The following is a 26,669-nucleotide window of genomic DNA, read 5'->3' as shown; positions in this document are numbered from 1 at the left end:
CGAAAAACCTTTATTCGAATCTGGTACCCATATTCATCTATCCGACCCGTTTTTCAAACTCACGCTACCAATCAAATTGATACAATCTTCCAATTCAAAGATCTCTAGTTGATTCAAATTAACCTTCTTCCATCTCCACTTCCAGTTCACCTGTAAGATCACATGGTGTGGGCGTGGTGGAGCGGCGTTGTTACCTTTCCGCGCCGCACACACCACACTGGGCCCAACGTTGTAGACGGCGTTGTCATGTAAACATGAGATTACCAACCGGCGTTGGAGTTAATGAGCGTCGATGTGATGTGGTTTGATTGGGGGGCCCACTAGCCGTTGGACCCCAACAACATTATTTAAAAAAGAAAGATTTTTCATCCAAAAAAAAATATTACACCTCCTCCGTATAAAAAATTACTATTTTCACCTCACTTCTTTCTACCCTACTCCTTCTCAAGCTCATTTTTTTATAAAATCTCTACAACTTTTATAAAAAATAATGCATCCACACAACCGCAATTTTGATCCGAACAACCCATATGGTTTCAGCGAAATGCCGAACACACTTCACCTCAAGGTTCTCAACCGAACCCACCACGTATTACCGATCCAAACATGATGGCGTATGGTTATCTTCTTGCGAACCTATCCTTTATGTTTCAACAACCACTGCTCATTCCTTTATCCCAGAATCCCCCTACTCCCGAGTCCGTACCTAAAACTCAACCTACACCACCCGAATCCTCTACGCAAAAAAAAAAAAAAAAACGAAACCATAAAAAGAAAACCGATGCCGAGAAGGAAAAAGCAAAAGAGGATCTTCGTATATATCCATGGACAAACGACGACGAAGAGGTGGTGTTGACGAAAGGTTGTCTTTCGATTTCGGAGAATTCGGTTATAGGTATATTTTTATTATATATATATATATATATAGGGGACCGCTAGACTGAGAACCATCTCGAGTTGTAAGAACCGCGAGAACCACACCGTACGGGGCGAGGTGGACCAATTTTTTTTTCAAAAACGTAGATGCATGTATTATAAACACATTCGTAAAAAAAAATTTAAAAACAAAATGTCGTGCGTGTAGTTTTTTTACACCACAAGTTTGTGGTTTTTGAAAAAAAAAATTGGTCCACCTCACCCCGGATCAAGTAGTTCTCGCGGTTCTTACAACTCGAGGTGGTTCTCATTCTAGCGGCCCCCTATATATATATATAGGGTATGGATAGTGTAAAAAGGGCCTAAAGTGTGAGAAGTGTATTATAACACTATATATAATACTTTATAACACCATATAAACACCGTATAACAATATGTAACACCATATAATACCATATAACACTATGTAACACTATATAACATTATATAACAAATATAACACTATACATCTATCATAGACATGCTATCAGACAACCTATACTGTTATATTTGTTATATAATGATATATAGTGTTACATAGTGTTATATGGTATTATATGGTGTTACATATTGTTATACGTTGTTTATATGGTGTTATATAGTATTATATATAGTGTTATAATACACTTCTCACACTTTGAGCACTTTTTACAGGATCCCCTACCTATATATATATATATATATAAACGGAATCAGGAGAAAACACCTAAAAGTGTGAGAACGGTGAGAACGGATCATGGCTCTACACGTGGCACGCGAGATAATGAAGGCAGAGGGGCTTTTTTGTCCTCTTATATTCTTTTTTTCAATGCGTCTCACAACAACGCTTCATTTTTTTGGCGTGTAATATTTTTTTGGCGTTTAGTTAGATTCAATAACTACCTGGTGTTTTATTGTTTTTTAGATCTGGCTCGATGAAGTAATTATTTTTGTATTACATAGTAAATATTTTGGTGTTTACGGCATCCCCAAATTCATTAAAATCAATTAGTAATTCTAACTTCTTTTCGTCCATGGCGTTCCCAAATTCATTAGGCGTTTTTGTAGATTTCAACAGTTTAATAAACCCCATATATGTTATAAAGGTAAATTTCTTAGCGTTCATGGTATTTTTAAATTTATTATAATTCATTAGTAATTCAAAAGAGTACAATTAAGACGAAATCAAACAAAAACTAATAGTCTTTTGTGGATGGTATTACATCAGAGATGTAACCATCGCTTTGTTAATCACTCTCATCTGACTCAAAATCATCATCTTGTGCATTGGCGTATAACGCCATAATCTCGTCTTTGTTGCATCCTATACTTAAATATTATCACAACACTTGATCTTGCATTGTTCAAAGGTGCTAAATCACAGAGTTGTTCAAGAAGATGTAGTCTATCTGTGTTTAGCATTTCGTCTATTGTCAATGAATAATCCACCCCGTGTTGATAACTCACGTTCATAGTTCATGATTGTTCATCCAAACTCCTACCGGTAACTTTTGGTAGATCAGTATTGTCACACCCCGACCACGAAAAACAACAAATCGTGGCGGAAACGTCGGGGAGTGTCATAACAGAATCATTGTTTCATATCCATGGATCAAATAGTTTTGTTTTATTGAATTAATGAACTCATTGTTTTATTACAAATCAGATAAATACAAATATTTTCAAATCAATCAATGAATGAAAATAAAAAGAAAAAAAAACTCCATCATCATTCTCCTCCGGGGCTTATTGTCTTTCAAATTTTAAAGTCACTAAGGCACGAGTCCATCCTATGAATATCATGTACCAACAATCATCACATAGCAGCACCTGAAACATATGTAAAAATAGGTACGTCAGCATAAAAATGCCTGTGAGATACATAGGTTTTATTAATGCAGGATTCATGACTTGTAAGTTTAAAAGAATGTTTAACAAAAATAGTCATGAACTTAAAAATGTTTTCTTTATAAATCATATAACAAGTGATAAGAAATCAGATGATATAAAAGAAAGATGCATAAATAAATAACTAAGTAAAATGAGTTTGTATAAAATATGTTGTTTGTAAAACAATGTTTTAATAAAAAGGTTTGTAGTATATATAAAAAATATACCTTGTTTTTAAGAAAGTCGAATAAGTAATATATTAAAATATATTTAATTCCAAAATAGTTAAACAGATAGTATATCAAATACACTTTAGTTGTCAAAATAATAGTTTTCAGTAGTATATCATAAGTATACTTTTGTTTTATAAATAACATATTAAACTATGCTTTGATTTTATAAATGACATATCAAACTATGTTTTAGTAATTAACAAAATATATGTTGGTTTTGTACATAGTATATCAAAGTATACCTTGGTAAACAATATCACATATGAGAGCATATCAAACCATACTTTGGAAGTATAACAAAATATACAAAAAAATGTGATTTAGAATTCATTCAAACCTTAGTGTATCAAAATACACCTTAGAGACTATAGAAATACCACAAAGGCAATTTAGACAAAAAATTGGTTTCTGACATTCCATACAACAGGAATGGGGTGTCTAATCCTATAGCGCTATATCGTACTACCAATCGGTCTGGTGAATGTATAAAACAAGTACAATCCAACATTTAATTTTATAATCTTTGAAAAGATACTGTTTAAACCATAAATAATCATTCAGTTTTTCAAAAGATAAGTACTAACATGTATAATCAATTTATACTTTGAAATCATGAACATAACAAATAGGTACACATGTTTCACCCCAAAACATTGAAAACAGTAAAAGAGGGGACTATGTAGTCACTTGAGGATGCTTAGAAGTCTTGAATAACGACCAAGCATAGCTAGAGGGATCACGGAATCAAACGCACCTAATATAGGTAACTAGGTAAATAAACCGGACCTAAATCGGAAGATCGGATAGAATGAGGTTTCGTAAACCAAATGAGTATGGGAACCCATGTAATATGGTTTAACAAAGCCTACATACTAAATCGAAACCTAACCTAAGTGCTTACGACCCATTATGACTTGTTTAGGTAGCTTAAGCTACGTTAACGCGTTGTTCGCGTAAAACGCGTTCGGAATGTCTAACTAGTCATATGACAAGTATTATATGCCTTAACATGTCTAATAATGATACGTAATCAGTTTAGATGTAAAAATTTAGGTTACATATGCTTAAAATGAATTTATGCGTAAAAAGGGCATTTTGGTCATTTTCCTAAGGCATATAAATTATCTATCATACAACTAACTAAACGTAGTGACCATAAGGTATAACCTCGGAAGGTTATTCCCTATACAACTACGGTCACTAAACATGCTTGGTCGGATCCTAAAGATCGACCAAACGGGTTGGGTTCGAAAGTCTAAGCGGTTGTTTAGACTGCTTATCTTACGACCCTATATAAGCACTAAACCTAAAGTGACGAGTTAAACATGTTAAAACATGTTTAACAAAGTTAGAAAACAAGTTTGATATCAAAACATGTTAAAACATGTTTAACAAAGTTAGAAAACAAGTTTGATATCAAAACAAAGGGTCTTGATACCCAAAAATAGTTTTGTTGCAAAATACGCATAAACGCGCATTTTAACCGAAACTATGATTCGTCACTACACCTAAACAACGTGGTAATCAGTAGGTATAGTCACTAGGGACTATAACCATCGTGATTACGCTCACGTTGCGAAGTTCAAACGAACTTCGTGTTGACCATAAACTGGTCAAAGCTGAAAGTCAAACACTGTTTGATTTTCACGCTTAAAAAACGCATAAAAGAAGGAAAGAAGCTTACAAGAGGTCCAATCGAGGAAGATTTGATCTTAAAATTCTCAGGTATGAAGTGTATAAACTCCAACTTAGAGAATTTGATCAGATCAAGTGAGTTGCAAATGAAATCATGGGGGTATTTATAGTTTTCGAGTAACCGTTATGATCATTCCTCGAAAACCGAGCTTCGATCTGAGCCGTACAAGTGTGCCCATGGTTTTAGAAAACCATGGATACCCCAAAATAGCCCCTAGAATTGATAAAAACCATTTGCAACCATAGAAAACCCAGCTGCTGATTTAATCAGCTTGTTTTGCTGATATGGGCAGTTTACGCGCCTCGCGTAAGAGCCTTACAAGGCTTACGCGGCCCACCAGAGCTATGTTTCCAGAATTGTCAGAAATGGTCCCTGCACATGTAAAACTTGGATTTCGATGCATTTTTGACACGTTTAAGCCCCGTTAACCTCATTTCAAGGCTCTAAAATGGAGTTAAAGTATAGGGAACATGAAACATGCTCTAAAACATCTCCGATGTCGGTTCGTTTGGCCGTATGGTTGTGTTGTTCGGTTAATTACGACGGAAGTCGTAACGAACGCAAAAACGATCCAAATTAAGCGACAGATGGAATTTTATCATGGCAATCACTAAAATAAAATATTTTAATGATTACATAAATTTTTGGATGTCCGGATGTATTCAGAACGTAAGATATGCGCGAAAATGCAAACTTATGCACTTTTTGACGCCTTTAGTCCCTGTTTGATCTAAAAGTTTATTTTTGCGCACCAAACACCTCAAAGCCTATTTCTAAGCCATGTAAAGGATATTTAGGGCATGTTTAACTTATGATAAAGTTCCGGAATGCTTGTTACAGTACAAATAGGCATACTTTTGCAGTTTGTCGAAATTAGTCCCTGTAAGCGAATAAACTTAATTTCGACACACCAAACCTTCCAAAACTTATTTCTAAGTTATGTAAAGGTTATTTAAGGTATGATAAGCCCATGTCACTGTTCCAGGGTGTTGTCTCATTAAACTGATTACGTTTACACATCAGTTCGCTTATAACTTCCCGGAAAGCGATTTAGAGCTCGAAATTGAACAAGAATCGATATGTGCAAACGATACACATATTTATACAAATCCCAAGTATGAAATAAAATATTTCATGGTTTGGTTTTCGTATGATGGTTGAAGTGACACAGGTGTCACAAGTATCGTCAACTTCATCATCATCATCATCTGCTGGAAATTTTCTCTTTAATCTTCTTATCACCGTTCGAGTCCATTAACAATCGTAGGCCACTGGAATCCCAAGTGCCAGAATATCCCTCTGAACGGCTTCATCCATACTAAGTATGGCCTTAATTTTCTTGACTTTCACCCTTCTCCTGTCAGAGAACATTAGGACGAAACGTCTCTCTGACCTCTCAAACCTCCATGCAATAACCTGAACCATTTTTTAAGTTGTATGGCGTTTTAGACAATGTATGGCGTGTTTAGTGAATGTGTGGAGTGTTAAGCTTTGTTTACCTATTCTACTTATATAATGAGAATTTTTTTGGCGCCAGGTAGATATATGTTTTTGGCGCTAAAAACATTAGTAATTTTTTTATGTGTATTTTGTGTATCATTTGTCGTGCCATGTAAGATGCAGACGTATAATGTGACAGGTAATTATAGAGTTTTTTTGAAAAGATAAATAAATTCAATTACGATGGCGTGGCTTTTAATATAATAAATGTTAGTAATAAAGTTTTCGTCGTTTTAGTTACTGTTTGTAGTTACTGTTTTGTTCAGCTTCATCTGTTAAGACTGTAACACGTCCCATCTTTTCAGAGTTTGGCGTTTTGTATTTAATTGCGTTTAGATAAAGATGGCACATTGTTTTATACATTCTTTTAATGGCGTTTAGTTAATTTTTGGAGTTTTTAATAATAATTGGTTAAAGTAATTTTATTATAAGTTTTGGCATTTTGGCGTTTTATATAGCAACAACGTGTTTGGCCAGGATCTGTTCTCACAGTTTTCATACTATTAGGCGTTTGGTGTTTATAGCATTTGGCATTTTATAAACACTTTTTTTACAGAAATAATTTATTTTATCGGTGGAGAATTAGATAACAAACAACAGAAAATGATCCCCCAAAAATAAAAAAATAGAAAATAAAAAAAGACTAAAAATGCTAATCCAATTTCTCATCCAAATCTTCACTGTCATCAGTCTCTTGTTCTTGAAGTTTTGTTGCCTTGAACCTTTGAATACTTTAGCTAGATACCGATTTTCCTACATAAAGCCCATCCTTTAGACGAAACTGATCAGTGGCATCCTGTTTTTTTGGTGTGATCTATTGTTGTTTGTTGACATGTTGTTGTAGATCAAAGCCTGTGTGGATGCTATTATCATCATGGAGTCTAAAATAGCATTGACGTTGGGATCGTTCCCTTTATGTCATTCAAATATTCATCAAGAACAAAGCACACAAAATGACATATCACTGTCATCAGGCTCTTTTTCTTGAATATTTGTCCATCTCATTCAGAAAAAATCTTATAGCGATACCCACCGCAGGTAAGAATCCATTCAGTGAAACTTAATGCAAAACAATACTGAATATCCAAGAAACTAGGTTTGCCATCTGTGGTTTTTTTAACTATTTGTTTTTAGGAAACATGACGTTGTTTTTGGGTGTGATCAATAGATTGTGCAGAGACATTTCTCTTTATAGGATGTTTTTGGCGCGTAGTTTAGGCGGGATTTTATTATAATAAATGCTAGTAATAAAGTAACCATCGTTTCAGTTACTGTTTGTATTTACTATTTTGTTTAGCTTTATCTGTTAAGGCTGTAAGACGTCCCATCCTCCAAGTTTGGCGTTTTTATATTTAATGGCGTTTTGTAGACCCAGATGATAAAATACACTAACACAGAAAAAAATTACAGAGGAAAAATAGTTTTTATTATTTGGCGTTTTGTATTTAATGGCTTTTGTGGCATTTTTTGGCGTTTTGTAACTAATGAGAGAAATATAGTATTTTATTATTTGAAAAAAATTACACAAAAGAAAACAAAAAAAATTAAAACTCCTTGTCAGAAGTGACTTTGTCTGAGAAGTATCCATCACTTCCTTCATCTTCTTCTTCCAGTGTCTCATCCAAATCATCACTTTCACTTTCACTTTCATTAGCTTCTTGTTCTTGAAGATTTTGAAGCCTCCATTTGAACATGTCCTGCATCAACGCCATTTTTATGTTCATGTCTGTGTTAAAACACGTGGCGTTGTGTAACTCCTCCAGGAACCCAACCCCCTGCTTGATCATGATGTCTTCAAGCATTTAGTCTTCCTGCGCTCCGTTGTCACATATAACGGTGACCATGTCTGTATCTTCATCAAAACGCCATGATGTGATGAGTGGGTCCATTTTTGCATTTGCTTTGCTTGGTCCAATTTTTCTAGTTAATCTTCTCATAACCTTATTGTTTCATCACATTCGTTATCAAGAGGGATGCCAAGCAATAGGATTCCCCTCTGTACCCCTTCTTCCATTTTCAAAATGGCTTTGATTGTTTTAACAAACACTCTTCTTCTGTTGTCAAAACGTATTACGAATCTTCTGACTCCGAGGGCGTATCTCCATGAAACGATGGTTGCCATTTTGGCGTTTTGGTTAAACTTGGCGTTTTGGTTAAAGATGGCGATTTTAGTATGATCAATGAAAGTGATTATGGAAGCGACGTTAACGTCGTTTATATAGTGATGTTTTTGGTGCGTAGTTTAGGAGGGAATTTTTTATAATAAATGTTAATAATTGACTTTAAGTTACTGTTTGTTTCTTCTACCTGCTAAGCCTGCAACGCGTTTTATCGTTAAGCTTTGGCGTTTTTGTATTAATGGTGTTTTATTCGTTTTGAATGGCGAGTTGCTCATTTTAGTTTTGCGTTTTGAATTTGAGCAGTAAAAGACCTTTTTACCCTTAATGAAGCGCGACCACGTAATAAAAGTGATGTTATTTACGAAAACCCCACCGCGCCAATCTAGTCTATAGATTGTTTTGATCTAACGATCCATAGGCGTTCTCATTGTTCTCACACTTTTTACGGTTTTCCCTAAATCCTGATCATATATATATATATATAGGTGATACGTGGTTGAAAACCGGTGATCGTTTATGCTTAAGTTGATGTTTTTACATAGCTTTTAATCTTGAATAGCCTACTTTTAATGGGATTTGTGTTTTACAGGTCTAAAAGACTTTAAGGAGCTAATCGGGAGCTTTACGGAGCACCGGGAGCGAACGGGATCAACCGGGGATGTGAAATGAACAAAACCGGGTTAATCATGAAGATTGGATGTGTTTTGGGGGATGTTAATGGATTTTAAATGAATATATTGGAAGATGGCATGATAGAGGCTGAATTACGAGTACGTAGGCGAAAACGGTGCGTAAGACGGAGCTATAACGAAGAAGTTATGAAGAAAACAAAAAATGGTATTTAGAGGCACCGTAGGCGACGCCCAAAAGGACCGTCGGTGACGCCCTCTGGTTTGTTCCGTCGGCCAGAAACCTTCGTAAATAGCAGATTAAGCCGTCGGGTGAAACTGAGACTTCCAGGGGCCGTCGGGGACGCCCTAAATGGCCGTCGGCGACGCCACCTGCATTCTCACTTCGCGAAAAACTTGATTTTTGAGTTGGGGACGAGTTATAACATCAATTTTGACCAAGAAACGGGAGTTACACTCTATTTTGAAGTTAGAAACACCTCTTGGAGCCAAGATACACCACTAATTCATCCTCTAATCCATCCATTTGATGGACAATCATTCGATTCGATCATCATCATCACTTATACAACCCTAATCATCATTCACCTTTCCAATCCATTCATCACCATCAATCATTCCAAACCCTAATCACTATTTCCACCACTTCAAGGCTACAAGATGATGATGTTCAGGCTCTCCTCATCCAGTGATCAAGTCCTTTCGATCATGCACGGCTAATTCCTTGGAGGTTTCACCCCGGTGTAGACTTTTGTAAGATTTAGGGTTTATTATGTGTTGATGTTTGATTTGTGACAACTTGAATTGCATTGAATCTTTAGACAATTGTCCTACGTTTGTATTGATTTTACGAATTGTCGAGTGAATGATTAAATTTGACTTTGTGAAACTAATACACGTATTTATGCCTTGTCTTTTGATAGGATTTGTTAGTCCAAGGTAACGAAGTGCATCGTGGTCCGTTGGCTATGACGTTGATAGCGATTGGCACCTAAGCTTTGTGATTGTTGACCCGTTAATGAACTAATTCGAGTAAATCAAATTAAAACGCGTAGTTATCCTAGGTCTTGCATTTGTTGAAACTGGGTGTGAACCTTGTTATTCCATCTTGTTTTATTAATCAAGTTTCTTGCAATTGCTTATTTCTCTTAGTTAATTAATCCAACCCAATTGTTATTCTCATTAAACATCTTTTCAACAAATAAAACTCATAAAATAAATTAGCAAGCTTCATAAATTGTGACACTCATTTTAATTCAATCGAATCCATTCGCAAACCACAGACTCTTCGTGGTTCGACCCCTTGCTACCACTAACTATTTGTTAAGGGTAATTTGGGACTATAAATTTTATCTTTGACCGGAGCGCGACACTCCGATCAATAGGGTAAGGTTATTGTAAAAAAGGTTAAAAGTGTGAGAAAGGTGAGAAATATTGTGGAGATGACATGTGTCCTAAATCTAAATTAATTCAAAAGGGTAAACAAGTAATTTTATCATTAATTCAATTAATTAAAAACTTTCCATAACCGCCACCTTAATTATAGGAACTGGATTTTCTTTCAAAGATCTCTATCACACCATTCAGCAAGTATATAACACCATTCAGTAAGTATATAACACCATTCAGTAAGTATATAACACCATTCAGCAAATATATAACACCATTCAGCAAGTATATAATACCATTCAGCAAGTATATAACACCATTCAATAAGTATATAACACCATTCAGTAAGTATATAACACCATTCATGGACTAAACATCTGATCAAAACATATTTTTTTTCTTTATATAAGTATAGCAATATGATACTCATATTAAAGATAAAAAACGCTCGTTATTATGGTGTATTTTTTTTAAAAGTTACATATAAAAAGTTATTAACGTTTAAAAAAGACGGGGGGAAGTTACATCTGCATTAATGTTAGTTTCTTAATTTAAAAATGTTAAATTTACTTATATACCCTTAATCTAGAAAATTAATATGTTTAATAGTAAACATTATTTACAATTTTGCTATTATGATCTCAACCATTAGATCAAAGATCTAATTGTGTAGATTCTTTCTTACCTTTCTCACAAAAAACTCTTTTTTTACAGGAACCTCTACCTATATATATATATCATATCTATACTCTATTTTTAATAGGTATCAACCAACATAGTGACGATTTTTAGAAATAAATTAACGAGCTTTATCACAAAACTTTGGGACGAGATTTCTATCGGAAAAATGATAGTCTCTCGTCTAAGTGGCGTTAAATAAATAAGGCCATGACCGCTTCCAACAGCCACTACAACGACCTAAAGAGCAATCCAAAAAGTGGCGAAACGGACACCGACTTGTTGACGCGTGCGATGTCCTTGTATTAGGAAGGAAAAAAAGGAGCCACCTTTAAATTTATTCATTGTTGGCACATTGCGAAAAAACTCGCCAAAATGGGCACATGTAACTTTAGCGGGACAATCATCCTACAAAAGGTCCAAAAGTTGTTCCTCCACTAGTCGCTCTGATGCTCGTACCGACTTCGAGATCAACTTAAGCGATGATGAATTTGAAATCGAATGGCCACCAGGAAGAGATAAATCAAAAAAGCAGGCCTAAAGTTCAAACACTACGAGTAATGAAAAAAGTCTCGTTTTAACCAGAGAGCGACAAACAGCAACCGGTTAAAATTTAACAAATCGAGTTGACGGAATTCCATGGACCAGACGAACAGACTAGAACAAATCGATTGGAAATTCGACAAATGGATCAGGACCGCTGGTGTTAAGATAGAACAGACCCATTAGAAAACACAAAAGAATAAAGATTGATCAAATCAAACAAAAAGCAAAGTAGAAATAGAAATCAGAGTATGGAGCATTGATGAAGCTAGGAATCCGGGTCGGCTAGAATGAAGGCTAAGGAATTTGCAACTCATCAGCTTAAGGTGTATGATGTCTAAAGATTTTTTTTATTTTGATCCCGCCTGTGGGCTTGTACTCAAATGCTTGTATAAACTTTTATATATATTCAAGAATTTTATTGAATTAAATATTTTTACTCCAGTACTTACGCTACATTATTATTTATGATACTGTTATGCAATCGTCACGACCCATCCGGGCCCACCGGAGATCAAGGTGTTACAGGTATCATGTTGTGTTATTCCAAATAACAATAAACACAAATACTATTTAAAGTTTGATAAGGTCGACAAATAAAACAGGAAGACAGAAAAGAAAATTTATTCCAAATAACAATAAAACACAACTAAACCATGGGTTATAACCTTATTATACCACACATAAACCACATATTATGAACTTACTGAACCACATAGACCATTAGTTACCCATTAGGAACCAAACCAATCCAACTAGATGGATATGCTGTTTGGAACACCTCTTCCGGTCACACCTTTTTCAGAATATGGTTTGAGAAGTTGATACGGAACCAACCCCGCACCACTCCGGTTCTTCAAATTTGGATTCATGTTCCTTGAGTCTATGATTGCTTCCAGATCGTTGAGCCTTCCACGGAACTCCTCAAATGCCGCCTTTATAGCAGGCTCTGCCTCCCATGCCGCCTCAGTATTTCCACCGATGTACTCTTCTTCTGGGGAATGACTTGATAAAACATCCAAAACTGACATAACTTGTGTAGCTTGGATTTGGGATGGGAAGCATTTCAATAAAGCATCCTCGGGTCGCTTTATAAACGACTGCCATTCTTCATCTGTGGGGTCTTCGTTGGGCATTTTGGTTCTAGAAATTGTTGGCCTATTGGGGAAATAACCCGCGAAATCATATTGACCGAAGTTGACTGCTGAATGGTGGCCAGAGGTTACCCACATGATGGTTGAAGCAATTTCAATCAAATCATCTTGGGTTTTGAGTTGTGGCCACCATGGTTCATCTTTCTTATCTCCATGACCAACTGTACGGATTTCGTTCCACCATGCTTGAATCTCTTCATCAGATTCCACTAGATTCGCTTGTGGGTAATAGTGGTTGACATAAGAAGTTGCCCATTGTTTAATGGTGTCATAAATGAGTAAACCATCATTTGCAAATGGGTAATCCTCAATTGTTAGTTTTATACCATGTGGTGCAGTTGGATCTTCAACCGCCATACCCCTGAACAGTACCATACAAAGCAATTAGTTTGATCGAATTCCTTCATTATTATTGTTTTGTATGCAACAAAAAATATACCGGCTAATTAGGTCGGCTGGAAGTGCTTCATGATCAAAACGCCATAGCTGATCATAGGCATCAGAGCAAATTTGCATACAATATTTTCCAGGAGAAAATGTTGACTCTATGATACCCCCGGCATTGATGAGTAAAAGTCTAGCTAAAGAATTGATTTGCATAGTGTAACGGAAATGAGGGAGTAGAAGCCGTCGAATTGGATGCATTTGGCTGAGTTGGCGATTGGTAGCAATTATGTAAGGCTCGGTAACACAATGTGTTCTTAGCCTGCATTGTTAAAAAAACAAATAAATTGATAAACTCAGATCCACAAAGAGACAAACTTATGAACTATAAAAGGAAAAAAAAAGGAACCAACCAATGGCTAACAAGTTGGTGATAACCAGAATCATGGGCAAGGACATGAGCCTTGGCTAGCTTCCAGAGCCATGCACCCGTAGCATCCCACGCGGGTGTGTAGACATGTTTCCACTGTGGTTTCCCATCAGATGGTGGGCGAGTCAACTCAATGGCTAGTGGCCTTAACGTTCCAGCAGGAGTAAGGAACATTAAGGTTCTTGAACCATATAGACTTGTCCCTTTAAGGTCTCTTGTTTTGTTAACATAAGGCAAAAGAAGATCATGGTAATCCAACATGAACAACTTCTTTTCTGCTAATGCCTGCAAGAACATAATTGGTTTTCTTATATTAATATAACTTCCCATTATATATGAATGAACAAAGGACATTAGGGACATAACAAGTAATCGGTAACCTGTTTTTTATTACCTCCTCAAGAGTCATAAAACCTTTAATCTCCTCCTCTACAATCTCTTTTGTGATTGCTGACTCAGCTGGTCCATAGATTTCAGGGTCCAATTTACTCATCAATGGCCATTCCTAGATATGCGCATATGTCATAAACATTTACACAACATCTTATCTATGAAGATACATCTTAATTTTTTTTTTTGCACAAACATACCGTAACCAACTGTATGCTACAAGGATTTAGACCAGCAAGCATTTGTCGGCAAAATTCCTCATCACGAAACCATGAGAATGTGTCTCCTGCAATTAGTAATGAACACACAAAGAACTTAACCATCAAATCATATACAAAAACATGAAAGGTGCAAAAATGATCAATGCTTACTATCAATGGTTTCAGGGGTCTCAAACTTGATAACAGTATTTGCAGCATCAGTAGCCCCCTTAACAAGTCTTGGTAAAGCAGTTATGATTCCACTGTCAGGTGGAGGAACATTAACACCTTCATTATAAAGCAAATCTATGGATGTGAATAATGGAAAACCCTTGTCTTTGTCTGTCACAATTGAGTCTAGAATTGGTACAACTGCATGAAGCACAGAGTACAAAGCCTTTGCTCCAAAGTTCGCACTCTTTATCTCTGAAAAATCTTCATCCGCCGGTACATAAAATGGGAGCAAGGTTCTTGTTTCTGTTAACGGATCTGTAATTCAACATATTTTATTAATTTTCTTGTAATTTCCAAAACTAATTTGACATTCACTCATCCAGATCAAATATTCAAATGATTTCTAGTTTCATCCCCAAATAAATTACTCGAATAACCAATCCAACAGATTTTATTAAATCTCATTAAATTCCTCTTCTAATCAACAAAATTCTAATTTCATCCTCAAACAAACTATGCAGAAGAACTAACACTCAAAACAACACATACATTTTGCAGTTTATTAAAAATCTATAAGTTCACGTAATACAATCTCACTACTAGAAAATCTGAAACTTCTTACACCAGTTTTCATAGGAAATGTGTCATAAAACTGGCTTTTCTACGCATTTATGACAAACACCTGATGTAGGAAAACCAGTGTTGCAAAAATCGCGATTACTCGGCGATTAATCGCCGAATAGTCACTAGTCGGCCTCCTACTAAGTAATTTTTCACTAATCAGTAAAAAAATCGCTAGTCGGTCAAAGCCGGTCCAAGCCGCCCTAGTCGGCCTGAGTCGCCCTAGTCGGCCCATTTGAAATCCTTATAAAACAGGCCAAAGATTACAACTTTAACCCATTTTCCTTATCCCTTACCCTAATATGACGAAGAATTTGAGTCAGAGAAAGAGGATGAAGGAGACAAGGAGATTGAGTACGAGTCGGATGGTGTCGAAATCATTGAACACTACGGGGATGACGATTACATTTGAGCTATTTGTTAATGTTTGAATTTTAAGTACTGAGACTTGTTATGTTATGATTTATATGTAAGTTTAGTTCGTATTTTGAACTACTTTTACCTTTTTAAATATTATATTGATATGGATATGTAAGTATATATATACATATTTAAAAAAATAATAAATATTACATATAAAATTTCCGATCCGATTAATCCAGAATAATCCCGAGTAATCGCTAGTCCCTACCTCACCGGCCGACTAGCGACTAGCGAGTTCTCCAACCTTGAGGAAAACACCTCGTAGGAAACCCGTTTTCAAAGCATTTCCTACGCAACTTCCTACACATTTTCTACGAAACTACTACGTCGCAAATTGCTACGAATCTCCTACAATATATTTAATTATTATCTTTTAGGATTTATTTTCAACGAAACTACTACGTCGCAAATTGCTACGAAGATCTTCAATTGTACCTTTTGATGACATTTTGCGACCAGTACGGCACCGTCTAGGGTACGGATGTGCCTCGCCGCCGAGCACCGGCCGTGCTAGATCTAAGCTCAGATCTGGTGCTCCGAGATCGTTGTACACATCATAATCATAAATCCTCTCAAAAGATTTACGTTCTCCTTCGCCGTTTCCTCGAAGCGATTCCATATCTTTCTCACGTAATGACTTCAGTGCTGTAGGCGTCTCCAATGGCAGATACGACTGCATAAACATATTGAACAATCATAACTAAACATATAGAAAATGAGTAATAATATATATGTTCATCTATGCAGTTATTAACTTTTTGCTCCTCAAAAGTGTGAAGTTTTCTCTAAACCACAAAACATCAATCTACTAAAAAAAATTATATGCTCTAGAAAATTATATATTTCCAAATTACTAACATATATATTAGATTTATAGATAAATAAGAGGAGACTGAACCTTATCGGTGAAAAATATTCTTTTCTCAGGGTTATCGTATTTGGAGTGAACCCAAGACTCGCATGTGAAGGTGACACCATTGTTAAGGACAATGTTCTTGAAGAACATCTTTTTGCTATACTCGTTTTCTACCAGCACGGCTCCTATTTCGCCGAAATCTTCAGGGACGTCAAAGTCACATTTGTATGTGTACACGTTAATGTTGAAATCTAATGCTTCGTATCTTGCATACGCCTTCACTGTCTTTTGGTTTCCTTTTGCTGTATCAAGTGAATTAAAAGTTTTACGTCTTTTGACATGAACTTATATTGATATTTAGCTATAGAGGTGTTCATCGAATAACGAATTTTCGAATTACTCGAATCAAAGTTTTCGAATATTTTTTTTTATTTTTACTTGAATTCCTGTTCGATTAAAGTCTGGTCAATTCGATTTGAATTCATATTCGAATAAAAACTCCGCTTCGAATTAGATTAAAATTCGAACAAATTCAAATTCATAATGGGGAATGGTGACTGGGCAGCGAGTTTTGGCCGATGGGTAACAGATTAAGTTATGGTCGTGGTTGATGCAAATAAGTTTGGTTAGAATTGTATATTGAAGATGGTTCTAAGTTATGAGCTATTTGGACTTGGCAATGAGCTATTTTAAAACTTAAAATAAATTTAATGATTGATTTATACTATAACCCAGATTAAAGTTATATGTGTGTATTATACATAAATATGTATAATCTGAATTCAAATTTTGAATCGAAATTAAAATTATAAATTCGTATTCGATTTACTAGACTCGAATTTAATAAATTTCGATTTTTTTTAATTTGAATCGAATTCTGAACACACATGTTTAAAAGATATTGCTAACAATAATGTTTGTAAACGTTCAAAAAAAAAAAAAAAAAAACAATAATGTTTGTAGAAATATGATAAATATTAGTTTACCAGCAATGATATGCGAATATACCTACCCGAGTTTGACTATCCAAATTGAATGTCTTTTACATTTTTTAAATAAGACATTAGTTTACCAGCAAAGATATGCGAATATTAGTTTACCAGCAAAGATATGCGAATAGATTATTAACGTCCGATTATATAATAATTAACGTCTGATTATCATAATAATTTTTGAAACTACCTATTCTTAATACTTCATCAAGTTATGCACCAAGTAATGTTATATGTTTAAGATAATTTGAATATTGCCATAAACATGAAAACAAGACACTATAAGTTTCATGTTTATAAACTTTATGATAATATAGTAAGGTTACTTAAGACAACGGGTATACTTACAATCAAGGTCATTAGAAACGAGCTCCAACAAAAACGATCGCCCTAGAAGATCAGAAACACCATCAACAACACCACCAACACTTACACCAGCAAGGGCGGAGCTAATGGTTGGTTGGACGGTGATGACACACTTGACGGTGGTCTCCTTGGTAAGAAAGGGGATTGATATGGCTTTAATGTTACCCGCAGTTGATGTGGATCGTGCACGGGTAGCATTGGATTTTTTGGTGGATGCGTGTTGGCGTAGGTTGGCGGGGGAGTAGGCGTTAGAGGAGGAATGGTTGGTGGTGTCACCGTGAACAAAGGCCTTGCGGATTGGCACTAGGTTGTGAAGAGAATGAGACTGGTTGATTTGAGACTTCAACATGGTTTTCTTTGGTTTCTTTAGTCACTCTACTCCCACTCTTGTTTTGTGTGATTTGGAAGTTGGAATAATAGCCTCTATTTATAGAAGGGAAATGTGCTATATTTTAACGGGAAAATATTGGATAAGAAAGATACATTTCCGCTTTCATTTCGCTTGTAATTAATTTATTGTTAAGCTTATATCAATATTGTGACAAGGTATGGCTAATTTCACGTGTAATTAATTTATTGTTAAGCTTATATCAATATTGTGACAAGGTACGGCTAGAATGCATTTGACTATGGTTTTAGGGTTGGATATATCTAAATACGATGTTGAAATATTATCGTTCGTAACTATTAAATTAGATTATCGAGTAATTAATTACACAAAGGATCCATGTGGTTTGAGTCAAATCTTAGATTTCGTCCCTAAAAATTTGTTTTGTAGATTAAGTCCCCTTAAATCACATATGATGTATGGTTTGGCAAGCTTTCTTTGGATTAGCAGGTTTAAACAATAACATACACGTACTTAATTAGTTAGCAATATTCAACGACTGGTACAAAGCAGCTCCCAACATAACTGATGGTAAATATCCCGACTATGAAACGTTTTTCGAATCCTTTTGCCAGCAAGATGAAAAAAGAAAACGATTTAAAACAACATAATAAGCTAGGCCTGTAAATGAACCGAACGTTCATGAACTGTTCATGAACTTGTTCGCCGGGAAGTTCGTTTATGTTCGTTTATTTAATAAACGAACGAACACGAACAAAAAAATTTGTTCGTTTCATTAAATGAACGAACATGAACACACCTTGTGTTAGTTCATTTATGTTCGTGAACATTCTTTTATGTTGGTTTATTTATGTTCGTGAACGTTCGTTTATTTACATTCGTTTAAATTTTAATAAATACATAAATAGTTATATGTATATAAATATTAGGTTTTCTAACTATTTATATAAATATAACTAATTAGTATATCTATGAACCCTTATTTAGATGTGTTTTCGGATGAAATGTAATATATTAGACTTGTTTTTCAATCATGTTAATTTATGTTTATTCAAATATGTCCAGTAAATTTTTTTAATGTTCGTTTGTGTTCGTTTATGTTCGTGAACTGTTCGTTAAGACTTTAAACGAACGAATATAAACGAACACGAACATGCCCGATTTCTTAATGAACGAACACGAACAAAAAAATGTGTTCGATTATATGTTCGTGTTCGTTTCGTGTTCGGTTAAAATTAAATGAACGAACACGAACATGCCTATGTTCGTGTTCATTCGGTTCGTTTACAGGCCTATAATAAGCTACAAGAAAGGATACTAAACACACGTTTAGTGTAATCCAACAACGATGACATATAGTTCAATAACCGACAAAATACGACGTGTCATGTACACTTGCAACGTGCTACATAACATGATTTTAGAGTATGAAGACCAAACACTTTGTGAATTCAACGAAATGAGATTGAAGCGACTATTAAATTAGAAGAAGTTAGTGACGCACAAAAAAAGGTGAAAATAATTGGCAAATACGCAACTGCAAAACAGATAATAATCTTCAGGCGGATTTGGTTTAACATCTCGCCACGTTTGTCGCCAACAATCAAGTCTAGTTTTTTTTAACTGTTATTTTTTATTATTAGTTATTTAGTAATTAATATAATTTTAGTTGTCAATGTTGTTTATATATTAATGTAATTTTTATTATTAATCTTAATGGTTAAAACATAAAAGTTCTTGAATTTAAATATAAAAATGACATGACGCAGAAGTTGCAGTAGGAATGAAACCAAACCCCCTAAAATGAAAAGAAACGTGAAAACATAATAAAATATAATGTGATGCTTAGATGAGTGTTCCCATATGCGAATAGAAACATGAAACTAAGTCCCAATATTGTGTGAATTGTTTGCCTTTATTTATTGGGAAAATATTGGATGTCAATGATTAAAATTTCGATTTGGTTCCACGTGTTATATTGTCTGGCCTTTATGTCAATATTTTACAACAATGCATTCGGAGTATGGGTTGGAATATCTAATATAACGTAGAGATATTTAACTTTATAATTATTAAATTGAAATACATACCGTCAGCTTTCTCACCCTGTTTAGATTTTACCCTTATTAGTTATTATAAAATATAAAATAACTCCACTCTGTATATGCACATGATAATCACATACTAATTTCAAATTTGCTTAAATAATATTGTATTACTAGTTTACTACCACTCATTTTCGTTCACCAGAACTATTTGAAGTGTAAATATATTTAAATATTTATATTATCTTATAAATGATCAAATGTGCTAAAATAATATTGTATTACTACCATTTTCGTTCACCAAAACTATTTGAAGTGTAAATATATTTAAATATTTATATTATCTTATAAATGATCAAATGTGCTAAAATAATATTGTATTACTACCACTCATTTTCGTTCACCAAAACTATTTGAAGTGTAAATATATTTAAATATTTATGTTATCTTATAAATGATCAAATGTGCTATTTTAAACGCAAGGATTGACTAATGCATTCGAACATTTAAAAATGTATTCGTTTATGTTATTTCCCAATGTGTAGTAAAAGTGTAAAACTTTGTCTTTGTATTGGGGTTGAAGTAATATAAAATGTTATCTTTGTTATGGCATGAAAGTATTGCTGTAACCACAATTATTGCTCATTGATTGCATGTTTGGAATGGAACTGATCGCTACATCTAACCAACTCTAGACAATTAGCCCACTAATATCATAAATGTTATCATTACATTTACTGTTCACATGGAGACTTTGTATGGCTTCAAGTCAGAACCAAACAAGGAAATCACCTGTCTTCAACTACAAACTTTGTATACCTTCATTCTCTACAAAAATTTCCTTACATTGGATACAAAAGGTTTGATAGCTTATATTATTGGTTTTGAATCAATGGTTTCTAGTTTGTTGGTTATACTTTTTAAACGCGACATATCAAATATATGTTATGGAGCAACCACGACTAGCATTCTAGCAAAACACTAATCGGGCCAAAAAACAAGAATTACAAGTGATTCATCAACCACCATGTCCTGTTAACATGCCATCTACAATTTCTATTAGAGAACCAATAAAAAAGAAAACCGAACAATATCATCAAAAAGGCATTCCTATAATTCCTGTTATAACAAAACTAGTTGTAACACCCGTGTGAACACACGGGTATGTTTAATAACGATCGAAAACAAATACTAAAAAACAGATTATAATATATCATTTAAATTCTTTGCATTTAGTTACATATCTTTATAAAACAATGTTAATGACATTATGTGTTAGTGTACATGGTTGATATAGAAATAAGCTAAGTACTTGGTAATATGTTGTCTAAAATGAAAACATGAACTAATTTTATCTTGTCTAATCACTTATTATATATGACTTTAATTTTTTTTGACACATTGTTAGTGTACAATTCAGTAAAGGACCATTGTTATTGTACAATATAACATGACCTAGTTAAATGGACTATTCAATTTGGACTTTAAATAATCAAAAGGCCATATATTTGATCCAATCTGTCCTCAAAATGGGCCGCGTGTGTTCAAGCCCATTAGAACACTTCTCTGAAATATGGAACATAGCGCTAAAACCTTGGCACTCGGATGTTTACATCCTTCTAAGTGAAATTGCGAGGAAGAAAAGACCGAATTTCTTCAAGCTCTTTGCGACATCATCTACAGGTAATCTATATGTCTTTCCAACAGTTTCTTGTTCTAAAATCTTTTCTTCTGGTAATTTATTATACCAGGAATGTATGTTTTTGTTGTTTGATCAATCATTCCTCTGTGTTCTGTTCTGTTCTTGTGTTTTTGTTCCATGTATAATACTTTTGATTTTCATATGTAACTTTGTATTGATGATCGATTGAGGTTTATACTTTTGGTATTTGTCTAATTATTTTATATCATCTCGTTTAGGGCAAGGTTAAAAACGACTGTTGATCGATTGAAGTTAAAAACAACTGTTTATGAGACTTTATATAAAGAATTTGTAAGATTATGATGTTTAGTATAGTTTCACTTGGTGTTCTTGACATTGACAAAGATTAGATACATAATTTTAGTCTTCAACAGATTGAGTTATAATATTTTTGGTGTTTGCTTAGTTATATATGTTTATATTTTGATTAGTTATGTTACAATAATTATTGATCAATTTTGTCTTTCATATTCTTGTTGATAATATTAAGTGTTATTGCAACTGGCTTAATAAATTATTATAAATTCGAATGTGAAAGTATTTGTTGTGATTTACACTTGATACGGATAAATATAATTGGTCAGTCAGAAGTGGACTGGGTTATATGTTGGAACAATAGATTGAATAATTGGTTAGCAACATGGGATTAGTCAACAGTAGATTGGAGTCAACAGTAGATTGAATGTGCATTAGCAACAGTAGAATGGAGTCAAGAGTAGATTGAATGTGGGTTAGCAACAGTTGATTGGGTTGGTTAGCAATAGGTGTTTGGGTTGATTATTGAATCAATGAACTCGCTGAGCGTTAATACAAGTTGAGCATTTTTAATGAATCTCGATTTCATTCAAATCATATCAACTGCATCGAGGTAGAGATGATACATTTTTGTTTTCAAGTCTTTGTTTGTATTCCTAACATTTTGTAGAAAAGATCATAATAACATTATCTAATGTTTTAGTCTATTAGTTACACTCTTTTTAATTGCAATATATAGAATAATTTTTTTAACATTTTATTCTTTTATTTATTAATGATATTCATTGTATTTTATCTAATAGTTGTATGTTAGAAGGATGTATGGGTTTGCTTGTTACATGGATGACAACAAAAGGAAATGTTTGGTTAGTATTTTAATCTCAGTTATGGCGAATTTAGTTTTCTTTATAATATCATATTAGACAGTTTTTGCTTTTAATTTATTTATACATAGGTTCTGCCCCAAAAATATAAACAATTGATTAAAGAGTTTAACTATCCAATGGGCTTTGTCAAAGTGCGGAAAACTAATGGTCAGGTGTTTGAAGTCAAGGTATATGAATTAGGAAACTCCTGTTATTTGTACAATGGGTGGTATTCTGTAGTTGAAACTTTGAAACTACAATCTGGATCGTGGCTCGTATTTCAGTATGAAGAGGCATTACAAAGTTTCCGGATATTTTATTTTTATGACAACATTGCGTTTGCTCCATCTGATTATTTTACTACAGACCCAATGGTGATTTTGATAAACCTGATTCTATGGTATGTAGTTCACAATCTGGATTCATTATATTTATTATGGTTTCTTATTTATTGGTTATTAGTATATCAAATTACTAATATTTATTTTTTCGTTGTTGTAGCATATCAATCGTTTATTCGTACATCACAAGATGGACAATACCATTCCGAACTATCCAGTTGTTATTAGAGGTCCTGGGAAGCATAAAATGTTTGTTCGAATGGATGTGATTGACAATCAGCTTTACATAACAACTGGATGGGATCGGATGAAGAAGAAGTTGTCAATAACTGATGAGCACTTGCTTGTGTTTGAAATGATTGATCTTCATACTTTTGATATGTCTGTTTTCAATTGGTCCAAGTATGCTAATTTAGTTTTGCCGCCGGAATTATATGCTGGTATTAAGGAAGAAGTTGTAGAAGAAGTTATCAGTAATTCCTCCTCTGGTGAAGACGTGGATAATGTAACCAAGGGCAGTGAAGCTGATATTTTCCCTGTAACCATGAACGAAGAAACTATTCCAGTAGTTTTCCGTGTGGACAATCATTTTGTAAGTTTCTGTAACCATAAACTACTAACAGGACCTTAGGATGTATTAACCATATTATAATATTAAAAAAGCTAAATTGCTAAAAAAATTGGCTTGGATAGGCAGAGGAGTTTAAAGATTGTAGATGCTGTTGGTAATGTTTGGGATGTTCAAGTTGGTATCGTGTATTCTGATGGTTGGTCTTACATCAAAGACATGAAACAGTTTGTGAAGGATAAAAAGATGGTTCCTCATGAAGAATTTACCCTTAACTTCGTCATGGGTAAAGGTATTTTCTTGTTTGACTGAATGGTTGTACGGCTTCTGCGGATAATGATATGATGTATGGAAACAATGTTTTTTTGTTTGTGGTTGTTGGTTTGTTGAAAGGTCTTTTGTAATAGTTGATAGTGTAGTTTTAACCCTATGGTACGAAGGATGTATGTACCTATAAGTTTTTGGTTACATATGTTACTGAAACACTACAAACTATGTGTTTTATATATATGTCGGTCTTATTTGCATTAGTTATTCCTTGTGTTTTATATATATGTCGGTCTTATTTGCCTTTAATTATTTTATAATTCTTAAAGCTATCAATCTTGAAATATGTATACTATTTTCTAAAAAAATATACTAAAATAACATCCATCATTATTAGATAAAAGAAACCTGTTCATAGAATGTTCAAAAGATCATACCACATTACTTCATACATAAAAAAGAGTTTTGTCCAAAATACTATTTCTACAACGACTATAGGTTTTGAAGAACTTCCTTGTAGACCACGTTAGTTGTGGTTTTACACACTTGTTTTTCGCTGTCACATATCAAGATTTTCAAACCATTCCTACTCTTTACTCGAGAAACAACAACATATAGTTGTCCGTGACTAAAAACCGGACGTGGAAGATATAGGCCAACACGTTCAAGTGATTGTCCCTGGCTTTTGTTGATGGTCATTGCAAAGCATAGAGATAGTGGGAACTGTCTTCGTGCAATTTTCACCGGTAATCTTTTATCGGACGGTGTCATTTTCAATCTTGAAATTAAAGTATGATGACCTGTATTATTTTCAGTAATAATCTTTGCTTCGATTACACGTTTTCCAAGTTTTGTTACTTGAATCCGTGTACCATTACACAAACCATTTGTTTGATCAATGTTTCTAAGTAACATTACCGGAGCTCCAACTTTGAGAACCAATTTATGGTTAGGTAATCCTGACAAATGCAATTTGTTTAGCACATCCGGAGGAAACAATGCCATGTTAAGGTCGGTTTGTTGCTCACACTCACTTAAACTATCCGAACTGAGATATATCTTCTCTTCACCAGCCATACTATTTAACAATTTTGTATTTATTAAATCAACAACTTCATTTGTGGGAGCAAGAATGGCTCTTTGTTGGAAGTAATTTGAATCCAACAAAAAGTTTTGCATATCCGGATATGTGAATGAGATCAATGAAGATATAGGATTGACTTGATCGAGTATAAGTAGATCATCTGGAATTTCAATTTTCACCTCTCCATCATTTGGACCACCAAGTAGACCATCACCAAGCTGTAAAATCCATTTAGCAAATTCCTTGATCTCATGAAGATTACTTGGTTTTTTACCAACTTTTAACCTCATGTTTTCAGTTAGCTTGAGTAATTGACAATCCTGCCATATATAAGAAGAATTGAATGAAGAATTTACAATCATGCTTCTGGTACCTTTTGGAATGACTGGAAGGATTTGTCTAAAATCACCGCCAAAAAGAACTATCTTTCCACCAAAAGGCTTGCTTTGCAAGGATGGATTTTTGGAACGTGCTATATCTCTCATTGTTCTATCCAGAGCTTCAAAACAATGCTTATGTGTCATTGGTGCTTCATCCCAGATTATCATCTTAGTTTCTTTTATTAATCCTCCTAGCTCACTGTTCGGTTCTATAGAACATATGGAATCCTCGTTAACGTTTATCGGAATTACAAACCTGGAATGAGCCGTTCTATCGCCATCTAATAGAAGTGATGCAATACCACTGGATGCAACATTTAAGACAACTTCACCTTTGGAACGTAAGGCAGCTGCAAATGTTTTCCAGAGAAATGTTTTACCAGTTCCACCGTAACCATATACAAAGAAAACACCTCCACTTCCTTTAGCAACTGCATTCATGACGGTTTCATACACTTTTAGCTGTTCATCAGTTAAAGATTTTAAGTAAGATGCAAGTTCCTTTTTTAAGGTAGCCCGATCATACGAAAGTTCTTTCATTATCATTTGGTTGTTCAATGCTGAAATATAGTTATCAGAAACATTTGGCATGTCAGAAAAGTTGCCTAACGTACTTCCATAAGCAAGTAACAATTTTTCGATATGTGGTTAGCAAATGTTTTCAATCTCTTCCTCTGGAAGAACCAGATCTAAAAAATAAAAAAAAATATTTAGTAATTAGATTTCATATATATTTCATTAGAGTAAGTTAGAATCTGAGTATTTATTTAAGGTTTGAAAATTACCAGGAATACCAGTAATTCTCCGTTGCTGATATAATATGTCTTCACACAATAGAGATTTTGTTTGTGTCCAGAAATGACCGGGCCTAGAAATGGTGTTTGACATCAATAGCATTACAAAAAATGTACGCAAGAAATCAGAAGTGGACCATGCGCTTGCTTCCGTGACGGCAACTATATACTCATTATCATCGTCCAACAGACCGCGAGCGAAACATGCATCTTTAAAGGTATCGTAATTTTTTCCATCAACTGTTCTTATATCATCAAAACTCACTGGTCCTATAACATGATTCAATAAAATTCTCAAGAAATAACAATCACCAAGGGATGGAGGTACATAATGTATCCTACCAACTGCACCAAAAGGTTTTTTTTTTCTACGCATCCACTTTTGTTCTTTGCGAATCCATACAAAGTATATGGGAAACTTTATATACTTCAATGTTCTAGCAAATGGATCCATTT

General features: G+C 34.2%; 2 protein-coding genes across 2 annotated transcripts; both read right to left on the bottom strand.

Moving 5' to 3' along the window:
* Nucleotides 1-12,116: 12,116 nt before the first annotated feature.
* LOC110898673 (lipoxygenase 2, chloroplastic) lies at nucleotides 12,117-17,961 on the bottom strand. Its single transcript, XM_022145489.2, has 9 exons — nucleotides 17,545-17,961; nucleotides 16,247-16,506; nucleotides 15,784-16,021; nucleotides 14,302-14,619; nucleotides 14,131-14,216; nucleotides 13,935-14,045; nucleotides 13,524-13,825; nucleotides 13,166-13,432; nucleotides 12,117-13,087 (listed from the first exon to the last, which is right to left on the bottom strand). The coding sequence occupies exons 1-9, from the start codon at nucleotides 17,909-17,911 to the stop codon at nucleotides 12,328-12,330; spliced, it is 2,709 nt and encodes a 902-aa protein (XP_022001181.1). The 5' UTR covers nucleotides 17,912-17,961; the 3' UTR covers nucleotides 12,117-12,327.
* Nucleotides 17,962-24,447: 6,486 nt separating this feature from the next.
* LOC110901306 (ATP-dependent DNA helicase PIF1-like) lies at nucleotides 24,448-26,010 on the bottom strand. The gene has a single exon (XM_022148143.1). The coding sequence runs from the start codon at nucleotides 26,008-26,010 to the stop codon at nucleotides 24,448-24,450; it is 1,563 nt and encodes a 520-aa protein (XP_022003835.1).
* Between the last annotated feature and the right edge of the window lie 659 nt (nucleotides 26,011-26,669).

Source organism: Helianthus annuus, chromosome 13 (assembly GCF_002127325.2).
Source record: "Helianthus annuus cultivar XRQ/B chromosome 13, HanXRQr2.0-SUNRISE, whole genome shotgun sequence".
NCBI classification, from domain to species: domain Eukaryota; kingdom Viridiplantae; phylum Streptophyta; class Magnoliopsida; order Asterales; family Asteraceae; genus Helianthus; species Helianthus annuus.
Note: the sequence above shows the minus strand (reverse complement) of the source record. Positions and strands in the feature narration are given on the sequence as shown.

Coding starts and splice junctions, on each gene's coding strand:
- LOC110898673 (XM_022145489.2), bottom strand. CDS start 17,911: ATGTTGAAGTCTCAAATCAACCAGTCTCATTCTCTTCACAACCTAGTG. Junction 16,507..17,544: donor CGTTTCTAATGACCTTGATT/GTAAGTATACCC, acceptor CACTTGATACAG/CAAAAGGAAACCAAAAGACA. Junction 14,046..14,130: donor GTAGCATACAGTTGGTTACG/GTATGTTTGTGC, acceptor GCGCATATCTAG/GAATGGCCATTGATGAGTAA.
- LOC110901306 (XM_022148143.1), bottom strand. CDS start 26,010: ATGCCAAATGTTTCTGATAACTATATTTCAGCATTGAACAACCAAATG.